This window comes from Planococcus citri, chromosome 1 (assembly GCF_950023065.1).
Source record: "Planococcus citri chromosome 1, ihPlaCitr1.1, whole genome shotgun sequence".
Classification (NCBI taxonomy): Eukaryota; Metazoa; Arthropoda; class Insecta; order Hemiptera; family Pseudococcidae; genus Planococcus; species Planococcus citri.
Window position 1 is genome coordinate 42,444,360 of NC_088677.1, and position 19,877 is coordinate 42,464,236.

General features: G+C 32.7%; 1 protein-coding gene across 1 annotated transcript in view; it reads left to right on the forward strand.

Annotated features, from left to right (window-relative positions):
• Positions 1-19,877, forward strand: part of LOC135832036 (potassium channel subfamily K member 18-like) — a 128,574-nt gene that overhangs the window by 88,230 nt on the left and 20,467 nt on the right. Inside the window, exon 3 of the mRNA XM_065345001.1 lies at positions 4,490-5,272. Within this exon, the coding sequence (XP_065201073.1) occupies positions 4,621-5,272 (652 nt within the window). The 5' untranslated portion in view covers positions 4,490-4,620. The remainder of the gene's footprint in view (positions 1-4,489; positions 5,273-19,877) is intronic.

Consider the following 19,877-nt stretch of genomic DNA (forward strand, 5'->3'; position numbering starts at 1 on the left):
TTTATTGGCTTACAATGAACAATTTATCAGTGCAATGATAAATTGTGTGTTTTCAGGCATTGTAAGCCAATAAATTGTCCAAAATATTGAAAAAAAATTCATGTTTACTATAGTTAACTATAGTCGCGAAAATACTATACAGTTAACCATAGTATTTTTCCGTACGGGTGTAAAATTGTTTAAATTTGTGTTTTTTAGTGTAAGTAGTATCAGTACTCACCACATAATAATTTTTCAACATTTCCCAGTTTTTCTCTGTTTGTGTATGGCGGAGCTGAGAAACCATGACGAAAGAAGTGGCAAAAGATAAATAACCATATTTTCATGGAATTACGTTTACATACTGCATAGCAGTGTTCGGATTCAGTATTTTATCAGTGGACAAGAATTGGTGAACTGCCTAAACAGTTTTTCCATTTTCAAACACCAAAATTTGTAAATAGTGAGCCATTGGGAATGCATCGAAAATTAACCACGCCGAGGGAACAAAAACTCGAAGACAGAGGTTTGAGGTCACTCCACAGCATATAGGTGTCACTGAAGTGAATTGTGTTCATACTATAATTTGCGTGTAGTTTTCAGGAATAAAAAAACGAATGTCAAAATTGCAGAACATCACCACTCTTTGCTAACCAGCTATGTAACTATTTAAAAACGAGATGTGAGACAGCCATGACGATGGAACTTTTGATCATATAAGGGGGTCTGTGGCCCGGGGGGAGGGGGCTGAATTCATTGTAGTGCCTGAAAATGTTAGATGGGGACAACTTTTATTGACAAAGCCATTCACCATTACGTTTCATGTGCATACTGTAAGTGAAATTTTACACGGACGCAAAAACTGTAAAATTGATAGAACTACCCAGGTACACTGTACAGCTGACAAATTTCAGCTGTACCTTTAAATCAATCACCTGGGGGGAGGGGGGTGCAAAAATAAATTCAAAATTACCTACTGAAAACTACATATTTTTAAAAACAAATTATATGTATGTAGATGCATAAAAGTGTGAGTAGGTATCGAAATTCTTCGACACAGCATAACAGTTTCCTCAATATCTTTGGAGTTGTTGGAAAGAATATTAAAATTAGGTATCCTTATACCTACATACGTAGGGACTAGGGTGGGTCAATTTTCACTTTTTTTCGAATTCTAAAAAGCCTGGGTTTCTGCTGGAGACAAGGGTTCTAGGTCAGGATCACTAGTCGTGGGTAAAATGTTAAAAGTATGATTACAATTCATTTTTTTTTTAATTTCATAAAAGCGGTAGGTATTTACTTAAGATTTGAAATTTAAAACCTCTCGCGGCAGATGTTAATGTCGAATGCGGGGGCTGAAATTTTTACCACGTCCATTTGAGACCAAACAACAACTTTTATGACCCCGAAGCTTTTAAAAATTCGAAAAAAGTGAGAATCGTTCCGATTAAAAACTTATTTAAAAAGTTATCAAAATGAAACCTAAATTGTCAAAATGAACCAAAAAATATACCTACCCACTTGCACCTAAATCATGATTCATGTGAAAAGCACTTAGATCTCGCTGAATTGAAGAATGCGCGTTAATTTGGAATCCCACCTTGGTACATAGGTAGGTAGTCGAGCATAGAAAATAATTCAAAAGTAAAACCGTATTAGTGAAATACATATATCATGTTAACTCGAGACCGGAAAATTAAACAAAATATACCTAGCATGGGTAAGTGTAGGTGAGTTGATAGGTAGGTGTAAGAGCAAAGTATAACTTTTAAAAGTATATATTAAGGAGAAAAAGAAACAGGACGACAAATCTTTTATCAAATTGCATGAATGTAAAATACGAGCTTCTTAGTTTTCACATTTTGTTTATGCCCGAATAAAAAGGCACCCAGAGATAAAACTACTTAATTTGGGCCATTATTTTACACGCTATAAATTTACATTTCACGAATAGTTTTAAACTCTTGTTCCAAAAATTTCTAATGAATAAGTCTAAATTAAGAATGAAATTCTCGTATTAAAGCTGCGCATTCGTGTTGATTCTACTCGTATATACCAGCGTAGTTGTGTTGTAAGTCCAAGTATTTGTATTTTGTACAATTGTACACGTATTGTTTATGTATGTAAGTATCCCGATGCGAGACGCGTATTTCATAAATTATCCGACGAAATAGGCTATATGCTGCAGCGTTTTTGTGATAGAAAATTAATTTCGTCGAAACAAATATCCCAAATGTTGTTTTAATTCATTTAAATGCCGGTCGGTAATTCGGCATTTATAAGACAATTAAAAATATCTTGAAAGGTTTTTGGAAAAGGTTAAATTTTGAAATCTGCGAAAGAATACATTTCCGCTGGTTCTCCCGCTACTACGTAGGTATACTACGCGAGTACGTAGGTAGGTATACTCGTACCTATGAACATGTGGCGAGTACGAAAATGGTTTTGGGTATACGAAAAGGACAGTATCAAGATTAGGTTGAAAAAGGGTTGAAGGAATAATTAAATTTAATTTATAGTAAGGGCTCTAGTACCTATTTTATAAAATAATCGAACGTAGATTGCAAAGAGGTTTGCAAGAGAGGCGCACTCATTTTCATCTTTCAATGTGGCACTTCTTCGTCGTAGGGGAGAAGTGTACAAGGAAATTATCGTTACAACGAAGAAGGTTGCGCCCTTGGTATATATCATCGGGCGCCTTTCAAATTTCTATCCCTCCCCCTCGTCTTGATTTGAACTTTATTCGGCCATGCGGATAAGAGTAAACGTTCGCAAAAAAAAATCGTCCTCACGTAGAAATATTACACCTTAATATCGTTCACCTTTATGGCAAACTTATTCACTAGATTAAATTTTGCGTTTGTGTTTGTGAAATACTAGGGAATATTGGCCGTATTTGATGAAGGCATGGCGCTTCGATTACCCAAAAAATAAGGTTAAATTGGGTCGACGCCTGGTTACGAAAAGTTCACGCGCGTTTCAGATACTGATGGTAGCTAATTCCATACGTATTTTTCTTCCTTTTTCCCCCTTAAAAAAAATAACAGTCATCTAGTTACTTACTATCAATAGGTTGGCATTAGGACGATCTTTGTTTATATTTACGATTTTTTCTACTTTGTAATAAATAAGCTCTCCCCTTTCGTCTTAGAAGGTACTTATGCGTGTTTTTTCTCCCTTTAGAACTAAATCTTTCGAAAACTTTCCTTCGTTGCTTCGCTTGAGCAGTAATTTTATGACCATTTTCATACAAGTACCTGAAATATTGTTTAAAAAATTATCTCAAATTTTGACTTATTTATGCCTAAAAATCTGCTTAGGTCCATCATTTCCCTAGAAAAATCCTATAGCTACGGTTAGCCTATGCGGTCACTAAAATCGGAAAAATATGATGCAAAATTACTCACCCATAGTTTACTTTTATAAAATAAATTGTTATTACTTACCTACAAGAAGAGTTGAAGAGAGACATTCACCCAAAATGCTCTTATTGACCGAGAACAATCCAGATAGGTAATGCTTTCAAGTAACTACTTGGAAAAAATATCTGATCCTTGTAAAAGCTAGAGATATGCGTTGCTCAGCAAGGAAAAATTACATGCCAAGTACTTTGAAAAGTTGAAAGGTTCTTGTATTAAATTAAACGTTGTAACTGTTCAGAAAGTTTTCTTCTAAGCATTTAGAATTATATGTGTACCTACCTAGTGTTGTCTAACGTAAGTTTTTATTTCATTTACATCAGTGTCTGGTTGCATCTCGCATAAATTTTTCTTCGAATTTCTTAGACAAAGTCACGAACGATTTTACCCATCTGCACTCTGAAGTGATTTTTGCATCTTATGGTATAAAGTGCAAAAATGCCTACTATACTTCCTTTTGATCGTTTTTGAAGTGGCGAATGTTTATAAAATTATTTTTGATAGTTAGATTACATAATTCTGCCGTAGTTCGTAAAGTTTTGACGTGATTTGTTCGTTACAAGATGAAAGTTGGTGAAAAGTTTTTGATACGAAGGAATTTTTCGTCGTCTTAACATACGTGTACATTTTTAGTCACTTGACAAGTTACTGTTGGGTAATACGCGTACAGTGCGTAGGACATATTGTATATCATATTCGTTCATCATTTTTGCCTATTTATGCATACATTTGTTAAAGCATGAATGACATACACTATAAGGAAAAATGCTACTCAGTAGTCAACTAGTCATCGTTTGAAAAATTTAATGGAAGCTAAAATCCACAAATCCACCCCCCCCCCCCCCCACCAACATCAAACGACTACGGCTGATGTACCTGCTTCTCAAAAATATCTTTCTCTCACACAATCTTCTCCTCAAATTCTAAATCTGCTCTCATAGACTATGCCAAATAAATTAAAACAATAAGTTCTCAGAAATTATGCTGAATAGGTATTATAATTATGAACTACATACGAGTACAAATGGGTATAATTTTTTTTTTACAATTTTTCAAAATTAATCTGTTTTTCTTCAATTTTATTTTTACAGAAAAAATTCCATCAGAACGTGGACAGAATCGCTCGATAAAATGAATAGTTGGAGTATCAAAAGGCATCAAAGAACAGGCATAACTACATTAGGTATTTTAGTATACCGCCAAGAAAAATAACTAGAACTTCATGGAGAGTTCAAATGCTTCGTACAATTACAACGATTCATATAAACATACGATAGCGTTATTCGATAGCGAGAAAACTTCGACAAATGATAAACTAAGCTATCATTCGGATACGCAGACTTATTGCTTTTGTTGCGACAGCGACGACGACAGTATTGACAGAGATCAAGCGGAAAAAGCTAAAGAGAAATTTTTTAAAAAATGTTTTCGTATTTGTTTACTATCGTGTATCATTATCGGTTACACTTTTATTGGAGCTGTGATATTTTTAGTCAATGAAGATAACGTGACCGCAATGACGGAACAAATTACGTCTGCATTAATATCCGATAAATTAATACCGGCTGTTACCAACGACACAGCTTATAAATGGTTTTCTAAGCTCGGCGAAGATAGCAGAAATAAAGCTGTACAAAATATATGGAACATAACGGTCAATTTGAATATTTTATATAGACAAAATTGGACTATTTTAGCTGCCGAAGAGTTAAATAACTTTCAAGAAAGACTGTTGGAAAAATTATGGCAAGAAAAAATGTATTTAGAAACGGTGGCTTACAATCAAGAATCGCAGAGATCGACTGAACCCCCGCCAACGCACTGGAAATTAGGAAAAGCATTCTTATATTCTATGTCCATTCTATCGACGATAGGTAAGAAGTTTTTAAAATAATTTTTTTGTATTAGTAACCAATTTTTAGTCTCTTTAGGAAGTTCTCGGATATAAACTTGGCAAAAATGACAGACCTTATAAGTAGGTATACTTATCTATACCTACCTATTTTTTGTTGTATTGCTTTCGGTTTTCTGATTTTTCAAAAAATAGAACAACTTTGGAAAATATTTTAATAAAAATAAGTTTGATACGAATTTTTGATTTGGAAAAAATTAATTTCTACATTTTGACTTTGGCCAATAAAAAACACAGATTCCAAAATATTTTTATTCAAGCAACATTTCAAGTAACTTTTTATTGCAGTTTTAAGTGTTTACGAACATTATTAAATGAAAAGAATAAATGAAAAGTAGTGAAAATTTTCATCCTTTTTCTTTATAGTCAACCTGTAAATCAAAGAATAGGTACATGAAAGTGAACAAAAAATTCACGTTGATCCGTTCCAGTATGCATGGAATTGACGTGTAAAAGCGTGGTTGCGTTTTACGGCAAATTGGTTATGCAATTTTATTAACATGAATGTTCATCATCATAGAACGTAGGGTGGCGCGGTAGGCAGTTCATCTTCTACTTGTTGGAATGTTGTTTTTGATTCTCTTAGGCAACTTCTCATCCAACAATATCATTTTTTAACTAAAATTTTAAGACTGAAGTTCCATTTACATCCTTCTTTTTTTTCTTTTTCATGCTCAATAGTCTATCAAATACAAAGATAGGTTATATTGCAGATTAAAATACCTATCTACACTATTAAAGCAACAGTACCTAATGTATTTTGAAAAATTGATGATCGATCGAAGGGATCTCATACTTACCTACTTATTAATTTCAAATATAATAAGTACCTACTTAATCCCACTGGATACGTTTTCATTAATTTTTTTTTTAACTGAAAAAAATCAAGCACTTAATGTTTTATTTTCTGATTTAAAAATTGGCTATAACTGGTGCTGTTAATTCACAAAAAATCTGAAATTTCAATATTGGAAGCTGTACATTTTGTCTGTTGTGCATGATAAGTACCCTACCAAATACATAGTTTGTTTTCTCCGCTTATAGCGCCATTTTCTTCATTTTCTTGGACGTTTTAAAATAAATTTTAATTTGGTGTAATTTTTACAACTAGTTGAACTGGTTCTAAAATGTTCAGTTTTAACTCATGGTGCATGTACCTAATTGCTTTTTGATAAGAATACCATAGATTGACTTTTAAGAGTTCCGATTTTTCAGTACTCTCTGTTCTTTGCTTATCGAACAATTTTTCGTATTGGATGTTCAGTTTTATGATTCAATCTTTGATAACATTTCATTCAATTAATCCTTATTACTTTTTCGTCTACCTATTTTTCATATTATTCTAAGCACCTGATAAAAAAAAAACCATTACATTACATCTCGTTTAAAAATTGCGAATGAAAAGTACTTTTCCTCATTTTAACGCAATTTGCACTTCAACACAACGTTCACTTAAATTTTTATTTCCTACAGCAGTTTAGAAAGCTTACCTACCCAAATACAAACTAAGTTTCAGAATGTTTTCTTTTAGTGATTTTGGAATTTTATTATATTTTGAACTTCTAAAAATGCAGGTAATCTGTAGTATGTACCTATGTATTGCAGATACATTCGTATTGCTTTATACAAGTTATCACATTAGGTAAACCTAAATATAACCAAAGAAATAGTTTTTGTGCATAGAAATGAAAAATGTTACGTTTTTCTCGTAAGGGCGTTCGATATTTTCAGACATTGTGCAGCTCACGTTGGGTCAAATGGTAAATAAACAATGGATGTGAATTTTTTTTCAAGTCATGTTCATGATGTTCATAATATTATGAAGTACCCTGAACCGTACCGCAGTTTGTCATCTTCATAGGCGCAATGCAATCTTGTCATTGGCTTATGTGATGAAACATAATTTATCAGGAATTTCTATTGGAAAATAAGTTACCTATATAGCTCCGTGTGGCCAGCCCCGACCAAGGCTCCCTTCAAATACGCCATGAAGGGGGTGAGCACAAACAAAAGTAATTAGTGCACAAACGTGCACAAACGAAGCATAAACGATTGGCACTATTTTCGACCCCCACCCCCACATGGTCGGGGCTGGCCACACGGAGCCTACCTATATATTTCATGAAAATTCCTGCTGATATGTTACCCAAAAGTTTAAATAGGTACCTACATATTTAATTCAGTAAAAATATATTCTTTTCTCTTACACCTCGCAGCTCTCTTTATTATTTATAGATTTATGCATTATAGTATTATTATTATCATTATTTTGTTCGAATAATTATTGGGCCTACCAGTAGCAATTTTCCAAACTGATTTTAAAACGTATAGGTACCATGTTGTGTTGTTCTATGTTATAGAACTTTTTTTTTTTCGTGAAAGCATCGCATATTTGCCGCTGTAAAAAAATATGCTATTCGCCTTGTTTTTTTCTTTGCCAAAATTTTTAATAATCTATATCTATCGTACATTCCCCACATATGGATTATCTTTCATTTTAGAGCGTTACATATTTTGTTGTCAACATGTGATATAGGTATTTTCCTTCGTCACTATGTTTCATGTCTATACCTACATGGTAAGCGTTAGGCTGTTAGGTACATACCGTAGTAAAAGCGTAAAGGCATCACTATAAAAATTAGTAGCGAACTATATCTACCGACAGTTGCCCACGTAAAACTTCTTTTTGAACAATTTCAAGCCGAAGTCGATATTTTAAAGTTATTCGATTAGCCTATCTGAGTATTTACGTTTAAAAATATATGTATATGAATAATCGTTCTCGATTGTAAGCTAGTCTTCCAATAAATTTTTTCAATAACCCTCAACGCAACGTGTCATGAGAAAATTAATGGTATTTAATTTATTATTGTATTCATGGCAACGAAAACGAACAGATGGTATTGGTTAGGAAAATTGAAAGAAGGAAATGAAGCAAAAAAAAAAAATCGTTGGTTAGAGTTTTTTGTTTGTTTCGTGTTGAAATTTAATGTAGTAACGCAATTCTTCAAAAAATGATATGACATATACAATTTCAATTGTAAAATGTGAGTAGGTACAATATACCTATAGCATGCGTGCAACCTCACGACGAGAATCTTATTCCACCTAAAATATTTGTATGCTTTTTAGGTACCTACCAATAACTAGGTACCTACATTTATTCATCGCAAATTATTTGGAAGTTTTCTTATGACATTACGTACTAATATAAGCGGTAAAAATTCAAAATCAAAATCAAAATCAAAATGAAATTAGGTAAGTATACCTTCAGAATATGTATCTTCGATACCAATTTAACCGCAGAGTAGCTACCTATCGAAATACATATTAGGTATAGAAGGTTTCATGCGTACTCGACTGTATTTATATAGGTATCAGTAGGTACCTATACCTATATAAACCTACGCGTAATATTTGCCATCGTGTTTTTTGCGGTTGGTTTTCGGTTGGTTTACTCTATATGAAAATTTCACGCGGACTATTATCGTGAGAATTTAAAAGATGTTTAAACGGTTGATTTTCAAAGGTTATACATAAAATACCGCGTTTATAATGCGAGTACGAGACAAACTTACTTTATCGCGAATTAAGCAAAAAAGTCGAGGAGTAAAATTTCTTGTAGGTATTCGAATCATTAATTTTGCATATCGCATTAAATATAGCGCTGCCGGTGGTCCTAATGCATGAAAATGTTAATAAATGAAGTAAGCATTCGACAGTTTCTTATTGTAATTATTACACAAGTTCGTTAATAACATCGCCGCCAATTTCTGATAACAAATGCGCTAAATAGCTAGGTGGTTAAAATGCTCGTTAATTACGAGCTGACAGAGATGGCAAAATCAGCTGATAAAGTGGAATTATATTCGGTGAAATAATTAGAAAATGATTTGATTAATGGGTTTTTGATTTGCGATACAAATCTATATCGCCGAGCTCCGTTCACAGTACCTACATTCCTAATTGTAAGCAGAAGTAAGTATATGAGAGAAGCATTCCGCACAAGTATACGGTTGATGTCAAGTTAAAAAGTATGTACACAATTTTCAGACTGCATATTTATAGAAAAATGGGTCAATTTCCTTGTCATTTTATTTTATGAAAAATTACTCATTCGGAATAGAATTTCTTTGAACCGGAATACCTATTTAGTATTTTGACAATTTTCATCATGAATAATTACATTTATGTACTTACCTTCCTAGTATACCTACCCTCACTTTTCAACTTCATTGTAATTTTTTCGAAGGAAAAAACTAAGTATACCTACCCACACTCTGCACTTCTGCAGGACTCAACACTCTTGAAGTTCCCAGAATATTAAAAAATTAACCTACCTCTATTTTTGACAGATAGAACCTGGTACTTACTATATTCTTACAGTTTTGTGTTTATTCGCGCATTTTTCCCTCTTCAATAACGCTTGATGTGTCAGAAAATCTTTGTTGGTTTGTCTGATCTCTTTTTTTATAGGTACTAAGAGTACGTTTACTTCGAATTCAAATTCAAATTCCTTTATTATATGTAATAGACAGCGTTGGCTGTAGGTAGGTGCCTGCAGAATTGAATGCAATTACACTAAAAAAAATAAACAGGTAAAATGAAACATACCTACAGGGTGCCCAGAAATATCGAGTACCCCTAAGAAAGTTTTTCATTAAAAATATAGGTTGGCAGCGTGAAATAGATGCATATGATTGGTGGAATGTTATCTCTCCATTCCAACTACCAATCATGTGCTATCATTATTATCATTCACTGTGACCAACCAAAGTATTTTAGTAGGAAACTTTTTTAGGGGTAGGTACTCGATATTTCTGGGCACCCTGTAATAAAGAACTAGGTACCTATTTAAAATAAATTTTAAAAATCACGAGTGAAAAAACAACGAAAATGATGTTTATCCAGCTATGATCCAGCTCCATTCCTCTCAACAAGAATAAACTGTTGGCTTCGTCGAATTCCCAAATTGTGATACCTATATCAATATTTTTAAAAAGTTTCAAAATTTTTATCTCTGTTCTCAATTTTAATAAGTGATGATAAATTCAAAAAAATTTCAAAAAAAAATATTTGTGACAAAAATTTTATTTTAACAAAAAAACTGATTGTTTAAAAAAAAAATAAAAAGTGCGTTCGATAAGCTAAGTTGGTCACATTTGCTGTGAGAACCAAAGTATTTAGAAATTAGATTTTTTGAAAAGAAACTAGATATTTATAGGCATGTGTATTCCGACTTATCAACAAATAAGTATGAATAGGTTATTTTTACTATACGAATCCCAAAATTCAAATTGATTCAACTCAATTTTCAAAATTTTTCTTCAAAATGTGGGCTAAAAATTTGGTTACTTTTTAGAACACGTGGATTTCTTATTTATATCAGATCAAATCCGCAATTAAAATTTTAATACTTAAGTGATTTTTAGAACAGAAATTAGACACAGTTTTCCAAATTTCCAAATTCTGTTCACTTGCCAGTATATGTACCTACGTGCTAACCAAAGTTGGCATGTCTGTTTGCATGCAAATACGAGTATATAATATACTTCCAAGTTCCATTTGCTTTTAAATAAGTTAGGCATGTTTGATCGCATATAACAGTATAGGTAGAATAGGTATCCTTTTTTTAATAATTCTTCATTTTAAAAAAAAATTTTTAAATGGTTTTAATTTCTCCTATATGAGGATTTCATTCATTTACATCGTTCATATGAGGATAAAAAATATGCTCACTGATCTGAATTTTCACTTCCTGAGAAATTAAGTTTCCGAGATAATGTTTTCATCTCATAGCTTGTGTCAAAGACAGGATTTTTTTGTAGGCAAACTCAAAGGCGGAAAGAGAATTGAAGGTCTGCCTTCACCTTAAGAACCTTAACTTTGGCGTCACCAAGTTTGCGAATTGATGAAGATTGTAATGATCAGCGAGTTCTTCTTTTGACACCAGAAATTCATTATTGTAATCCGGTGTTTATAAAGGACGTCGCGTCGTGTAACATTCATTTGCAAATTATCTAAAACTCGACACTCGACAAATATTGGCACCTAGTGCCTCAGCCTCTACCTACTACCTAGTAGGTAGGTATCTACCTACGTTGTGAAGCACTGATAATCTCTCGGACGAGTTCTTTTTCAATTCCCCATGTACATAGTTGGAATCGCGACGGTCATAATAAAGTTTATACCGAGATTAAACTGTCATCCAGCATTTGTAAGCGATTGGCGGTGATTCATTGTTCACGTCAATTTCAAATACATACCGATTAGTTAAACACAAGTATCAATAATTACAACTTGCAATCAGGTTACCTGAATCTATTTCAAGTTGACCAACAACGATTGAAAAAAAAATGCAAACCGAGCTAGTATTTACGCGATCCTTTAATCTTGCTCGCTGATTAGTAGATATATCGTTTCTTGTTTCGACACATGTGTGTACAATGTGTACCACTACCTACTGTACATACCCATGCAATGTTAGACTATCAGAATTCACGGGTTAAATGTTAACCATTTCGAAAACCGTTTGGAGAAATACTAGCCAAATTAATTACATAGGTAACGCCGATTTTCCATAATAAATCCCAGAGGAATGTTTAAAATCTACGTGATTCGGGTAAAGGGAGCATTTCCATTGAAACTTGAAATCTTTGAAGCGATAATACCGCTTGTGTAAAAGTGTAGGTACCTAATGAGTAAATTTAGATACGAAATACTACAGGCAGGTTCGCAGAAATGGGATAAAACGAAGAGAATTTTCTCATAGTAGGTACATGTATAAGTACATACGTTTGCCTATTGCAAAAGTGCTTATTGGATAAAATGATAAAGTACTCGTACCAACCGAATAATTGCAACGAACAAATAATTTATTAATTAATTTGTTAATGGTGGGATAATACTCGGAATTAATGTCTTGAATTAAAGTTTTTGAAATTCGGTTAATTTTGGTGCTTAAATTTACCCTAAATTTCAAACATGATGTATTGGTTTTTAACTAACGAAGTGTTTGTTCGAGTGAATGATTTTGAAATGTGTCAAAGTTTTACGAATTGATTAAAATAAAAGCAATGCCAACCAAAATACTCGAAGAATTTGAATGGAAAATGATATTAATCAAGTTGCCAAGTTGGTACTGTATGGTTTTAAGATTAAGCCCCACTTTTCGAGAACTGTTATAAAATGCAAAAATACCTGCCTATTACCTACTTCATATTTTGATTCATTCTCAAGTTCAATTTCCCCAGTGTCATCGATGAAGTTACAGGTGAACAAATGTTGAACCTACGTTGTTCAGGTAGATACAGGTATACACTTATGACCTATGCTCATTATTTGAAAAACAATTAGGGTGGTGATAAATTGGAAACGAGTAGGCTATATAGGTAGGTACCTACTTATGTGAGCTGAAAGAATTTTACGAAAGCTTATTCCGTGGATGTTTGAGAAAGTTATACATTTTTTTTTTTTAGTCTGAAAAATATAAACAAACTGTGTCAATAGTTTTGAATTCATAAAAAGACGTAGAACGTTCGATGCTCGGTAAAATGCGCCATGTTTACTTTGTTATTAGTTCAAAGAACATCAACATTTTGTATTTTACGTAAAGTACCTAACTAGGTAGTAGGTACGTATATGTATTTGCATTTAACGTGCCTATCTACTTTATTTCCTAAAACGATGACTTATTTTCTTTTCCAAATGGCATGATAGATAGATTTTTGAGAGATGAGAAAATATAATCGCGCATATGTGAAATTAATTAGGTACCTATACTTGGTATAGATACTTATTTTAAAGGAAAATAATTAGGTATGCATAATAATATTGATTTACGATAGGTACATTGAAAGTAAATAATTCGATTCAGTCATTGAGTAAAAATTGACTTACAGAAAAATATAAGTGGTACATACCTCCTGTCTCCTTTATCATTTGGTAGTACAGATTCGATATTCAATACCTACCACCAGAAAAAGGCACATTTGAGGTACTTACCCGCTCAATGTCGATTTCATATTTCGGCCTCCTAAGTCAGTTAGGGAAGAATGTGAGGTTGGAAGTGTAAACAACATTGAAAAGCGCTAGAAAAAAAATAATCACGAAAAATTCACCGTCTCTTATTGTTAGCTGGGAAGAAGCGGAGATGGGCTGGAAAATCGAAACTCCCAAAAGCGCAGCTGATAGGCACCCTTCTAATTTACTTACCTACGGGTGAAATGTAATGTCACTTACAAGATCAATGTGAAGGAGTGGAAAGGAGGCATGGTTAGGTATAATGTTCTTCAAGGTCAAAAAACGCATGCTGATTTTTGGGTGTTGTGCAAATTTGTAACTTCCTTTCGACTATTTTTTTTTTTTTTTTTTTTTTAATTAGAGTAAATGAGGAAACAAAATATGCATTAGTAGGTTCAATTTTCAAAATTAAATTATACTTGCATGCATTAACTTGGTAGGTAGGCACCGTTCCTATAATGATAAAAAAATTATGTCTTTTTTTCAACTTGTAGCAGAGTAAATGATTTTTGTTAAAAAGTTGTTCTATATTAATTGCTTTTGCTTGTTTGTGCAGTGAAGTTTACTAATTACTATTAAAACTGTTACCGTTAATGATGGTAAATGACAGAATTTCTTTTCTGGCTCCCCATACTTTCAGAACTTTTTAAAGCTTTTAATAAAAATTGGAACTTTTTCCGCTTTTAATAAAGGAAAATGTAAAGCAAACAAACAGCTCTTAGTTGGAATTCGATAACAGAGACTTGTTTAATTTTTTCAAATAAATTACGCCATTTTGATTTCTTAATTTTAGTTGCGTAAAAGCTAAAAATCACATGCCAGATGCTGTTTTGCCGTAGGTACCTTATTACCTACATATAACTTGAGTACATGTAGTTATTGTAGTTTGTTTATGTCCTTGATAGTTTGAAGGATATCCTGAAAAAAATATTTTTGAACTTTCAAAAGTGTCCTGGATTTATTTTATTTTGTCTACTTTAATAAGTATGTTCTCGTAGGTAAGTATGTATACCTGTATAGGATAAGACTTTTCATTTTACTCGTAATAAAACCAAATTACTCATATTCGTAGGAAAGTAATGAATAATCTCTAAAAAAATTCTTTCTCGAGCATGCGATGATAATCGATTCTGCATACCTAAACAAAGGTACCTATAGAAAATGTAGGTACTTACGTGGGCACCTATACTATTTGTCAGGTCCATACTATGCTAATACCTAAGTGCATATCAAAAAAAATGCCTTAAAATTCGTTTTGCACATTTTTTTTTCACGTCATGAACATATAAAAAATTACGTTTTGAAATCTTTTTTAATCTTAGACAAATCTATACAAATGTTTTTTATAAAAAAATTGAAAATTTAAAAAAAAAACTAAGTATAGGTATTGATTTTAGGCAGAATAATTACACGGGGTTATGAAATACCATGAACCACAACGGAACGTTTATTTAGAATAGGACGTATTTTAAATTAAAACGCTGATACTTAATCCGTTGCATGAAATCAGTATTAAGTATAGAAACCGCAGAAAGGATTAATAATGATGGGGTAAATTTTAAAAATGTAACTTGGTAGACTATAGATTAATGTGGTGAAGGCGCGATTTCATCCGTATACATAGGTAGGTACTATGTATGTATTTTTTTTTTTTTTTTTTCATTTCGCTTGTTCTCACATTTATAGCAGCGTATGAATTGATTACCTCGAGGGAAATAATCCAGAAAATATTTCATTTAGGTTTAGTCACTGCTTGAGCGTTCTAATTCTATATGCCAAACGTACATCCCATGATTTATTTTATTTTATTTCAGCTGAAACTGTGTTGAAGTTGAATTTAGTTTTTCTGTGTTTTGGATAGTTGACGAGTGAAATTTTAAATGTGCGTGTTAATTCAGCATCCTTATTTGAAATACGCGAATACCTACTTACAATAAGTGTACAGCTCGCCATTATGCTAGATTGCATCCCTTCGTGTAGCTTTCAATGAATTGTTTCACAATTCTTCATCACTATCGTAATTTTTCAATTTCGTTTCTTTTGTCTGTTTTATAAAAATCATCTGCCGGTGACACTTTTACAAATGGGTAGCCAACTTGTGGGCTGAAATTGGATATAAATGTGTAACTTATACAACACTAGCAGAATAGTCGTCGTTGCATCGAGCGTGTATAAATTATTAGATATTTATGTATTGGTGTGTCAGATATTTGAGTGTTATCATTTTTCATCCGTCTGGTTCTAGAATAGTGTAAAACTTATTGATATCCGTGAAACAACCGAGATTTTTCTTGTTGAAAAAAAAATGAATGGAATAAGCGAAATTATAAGTAATACAACTCAGTGTCGTTATATTGCCTATTTTCCTTTATTTTACTATGGTCACACCAAAAAACGTTAAGAATGCTACCTACTTTATTTCTTAATTAAGTATAAAGTGAAAGTAAACTTGTTGGATGTCGTTTAAAATTCTACAGAATAATTTTAATTCAAAGTTTTCGGTTATAATGTTTACGGTTAATGAAGGACTATTAAAAGTGCTGGTTCATGTTCCAAATTTACTGTGGTATTAATATTGCAACGTTAATTAGATAGGTACCTATTCCTTTTTATTTCGAGCTAAATTCAAACTTGATTTACATATTTAAATGTAAGTTAGCTCGCAAATGAATTTAAATTCACTTCGTGTGGCGTAATTTTGACGTGCCAAGACGATTGGAGATGGTCTCAGTCTCCAGGCACAGTTTAGAAATTCCAGATTTTTAAAAAGTGCCATAAAAATCTGTCCAAATTAACTGTAACACGTGTACGAAATGCATGGTAGACAACCTCATTCTAAAACGGCGAATAATCTGGTTGCCTCAAAAGTCTGGTGGATGCACGTTGATCGTCAATCTGGAGGTGAAGGGCCTGGGTTGGATTCTCAGGCTAAGCACGAATTTTTCGTAAGAATCGAGTTTCGATCTCCAGCGATTTCATAATAGAAAATTTTAAAAATAATTATGGTTTTGAACTGATGGAAATCGATTTTTGAAAATTAATGTGTAATCAGTCAAATAAATCAGTAACATGTCCTCAACTCATTTGTGGGCGCTGCAATTAAATCAGAGAGATTTTGGAGTGCTAGGTAATATGCGTAGAAACTTGAAATTTCTAAAAAGTTGCCAAAAGCTCCAAAACAGCTTAAAACCAACTACACAGTCAACTCGGCACATCAACATTAGGGTAGGTACGAACTAAATTTTAGCTTCCTAACTTGATTGGATAAAATTTTGAGAACATTTCAACTTTCAAAAATATGCTGGAAGCTCCAGAACTGCCTACTCAAAATGATTTCATTTCGGGAGTTCAAAAATAACTAGAGGTACAGTCCACTTCTACTTTATTCATACCCACTAATTTAATGATAAATCCACTTTTTAAGACTTAGGTAACGTTCAAAACTGAACTAAAAAAAAAATAAAAAATGCAGAAATTTTTGTATGCTTTCGAGGTAAAAAGATTTGATCTGATGTCTGCTGAGATCAAATTGGATTCAGGGAATGTATAGTCCGGGTCTGTTCTGATCAGATCCAATCGGTTTCGCCTAAACTGTGGCAGTTAGCAATAAAGTATGTAGTAGGTACCTAGACCTACCGATGCCTTAATTCATTATCATTATAGGTACCAATACGTAAAATATGAAGGTAACTTACCCACTGGTCATTGAAAAAATACATTAAGATACTTGAACATATTTTTCCTTAATTTTTCACATGACTATATCATTTTGAATATGGGTAGGTAGCCTATTTCAGTTTTTTAAAACTTGTTTTATATTATGGTACAATTTCGAACTCATTTTAATTCCTCTTTGCGTACAGATTAAGGGTACCGATGAGTAGAAAAACTAGTTTAAAATGATATGTACATTGTAAGTACTTAGGTAATAAGTACCTTACCTACGTATGTATGTATGTATGTATGTATGTATGTAGGTAGGTAGTCATGTTATTCGCTTCAAGAAGTACAGAATATAATTCCTATTGAAACCTAACGTAGATACTTACGTAGACAGACAGATAGGTAAGTAGATGGTCATAAGCAAAGGTGTAGGTAGTAGGTGCCTATTTCCATTTACATATAAAAATAGAATAAATCGTTATTATGTATTCGCGTATTTTCGGTATGCTCGTACCTAATATTGAAAAGAGAAACGTCTACATTTAAAATGAAATTATATCGTGCTCTAAAAACGAACGAAAAATCACCAGCTGTGAAAGCTTTGGTGAAAGTAGGTATGGAAATTTCTAAAATCGCTCAACTTTGTAACACTTAAACTTTTTGATACGAGAAGGAGAGTAGGTTGTATGCGTCTGAACGGTGGGTTCTGCTTCATAGAATCGATGCCTGCATTTTGAAAACTATTAAAACTAGGAAGAGGGTGTACAAACATTTTTGAAGCTTATTTTTTATGCAAAACTTTTATCGAATTTCAGTATACACGGTTTAATTACAGTTGCGATACCTCTTCAAACTTAATTGATATCATAAATTATCTTCATCTCTTTCATCTTCCATCTTTTGGCTTAGTTTTCGGCTGAAGCCTTTCACGTTGAGTTGAAAAATGCAAGGCAGGTAAATGGACCCTGAGGTTTTATAGCGGGGTTTTATTACATTAATAAAGAAACTATACAGCGACCCATTAATAATAGATGCTTGCAACGGGTCCGTTTTAATTACTTTCATAAAATACACTTTTCACTTAATATAACGGACCTCTGGCAGTGTACTAAGGACTGGTTCAATGATATACGGTTATTTAATGTAGGTACATGTTTTCATTTTTTTATTTATTTTTTTTATTTTTTCCACGCGCCGCTTGTAAATGCTTAACTAATAAAGTTCCTAGTTTCGCGAAATTTATCGTTACCTACACGTTCATTGTATGGTTAAAGGTGAGACTTTATTATACCTACCTCGTCGCGCGATTAAGTCTCAAAAATCTGTGCACGCGCTGATTTCAACCTTTGATTGAGCAGCAGCCCAATTGGTACCTACCTAATAAAATTACGCGAGTTTTCTTTTAAATTGATAAATAGGTACCTACTCACGCGATATACCGAATCATCTCACCGAATAGCAATAGAAGTGAAGCTGTGTAAGCATTCGATTATAGACTGGGGGTATTTTTCACGAAACCATCGTTTACAATAAATTTAATTAAATTTTTCAAACGTTTCGGCGTCAAGATTGGTTTAAGATACCTACTTGATGTTGTTGTAGTGTCCGATTTCACCCAACATTTAACTTCGTTTACCTCGAAGTCTTAATTGAGGTTGGGTTGATTATGTCCAACATGAAGAACTTAACGTTAAAATACACCAAAGTGAAAGACATCGTGGTGTTCTGTTATCTTCTTTTTTCGGTCGTACGTCCTTTTCGTGGTTGAATATTCATGAGCATCTAGTAAATGTCCTCCCGTTGAAAGCCATTTTAATTCAGCTTCTGCTAAAATCTTTCAACTTTAATTCGAAGCTGATTTATATTATCATGGTAATTCTTGGTTTTTAATAATATCCTTCGGAAGTATAACAAAGTAACTGCTTATAAAATTTAATCATCGTCTTCAAAATACTTTTGCGTATTATTTTTGGCAACAAATACATTTTTTTCACAATGCTACGATACATACGCGTACTTATTACTACCAAGTGTAAGTACACGTATTGTCTGCTTATATGTATAGTGAGGTACTTGTGTGAGTAATAAAGTTCGGACATATTGGGAGAAAATTACAACTCGATAGTTTTAAAAGTTGAACGAATTCTTGACTATTCAATGTTTACCCACGAGTGCTATGCATTAAACTGGGTAATTTCCTTTGAAATTGTGTTGGTAAACTTTTGACTCTATAGCAACTTTACCAAGTGCTACTATTTAAACTTACCATAATGTATTTATGTATTACCTAATCGTAAAATCCATTGAAATTTCCAGTAAATAATTTCGATTTTCCCTTTTGGAAATTTTCATTTATTTTCATTGTTGGCACTTTATACCAAATACGTATAGTTTTTTAATCAAAATTAAAAATAAATGTCATTGTGTACCGAATGCAGAAGGTTATATCGAGAGAAAATCAGACCCGGAGCAAACAATCCTTCAAGCTTCCACATCCCTATAACGAACGAGATTTTCCTTGTTTTTTCCTCTCTCATAGCTTTCTCTATGTTTCATTTGTTTGATGAAACTGAAATCGAATCTTTTTTTTTTTTACTTACAAATCCCTTCTAAGAATCGTGTTAGCATCATAAAACCACATTTCTTACTGGAAATCGTTCATTAAAATTTTTCTGTAATGTTGATATTTCTATACGGTTATTTCTTGCTCGTTTGCTTAATTTTCGCTATTGGCCCAAATTTCTAGTTTTTGCTCTTGTTTTAGCAAGGAATCGTCTACGTTTTAAACTATCTCTATACTTAACTTAATAATTTTGAACAGTTCTCTAGCTGTTCCTTCTAAAATCAATTTTTCTCTTCATCTTCCTGACTCAAGAGCTGCT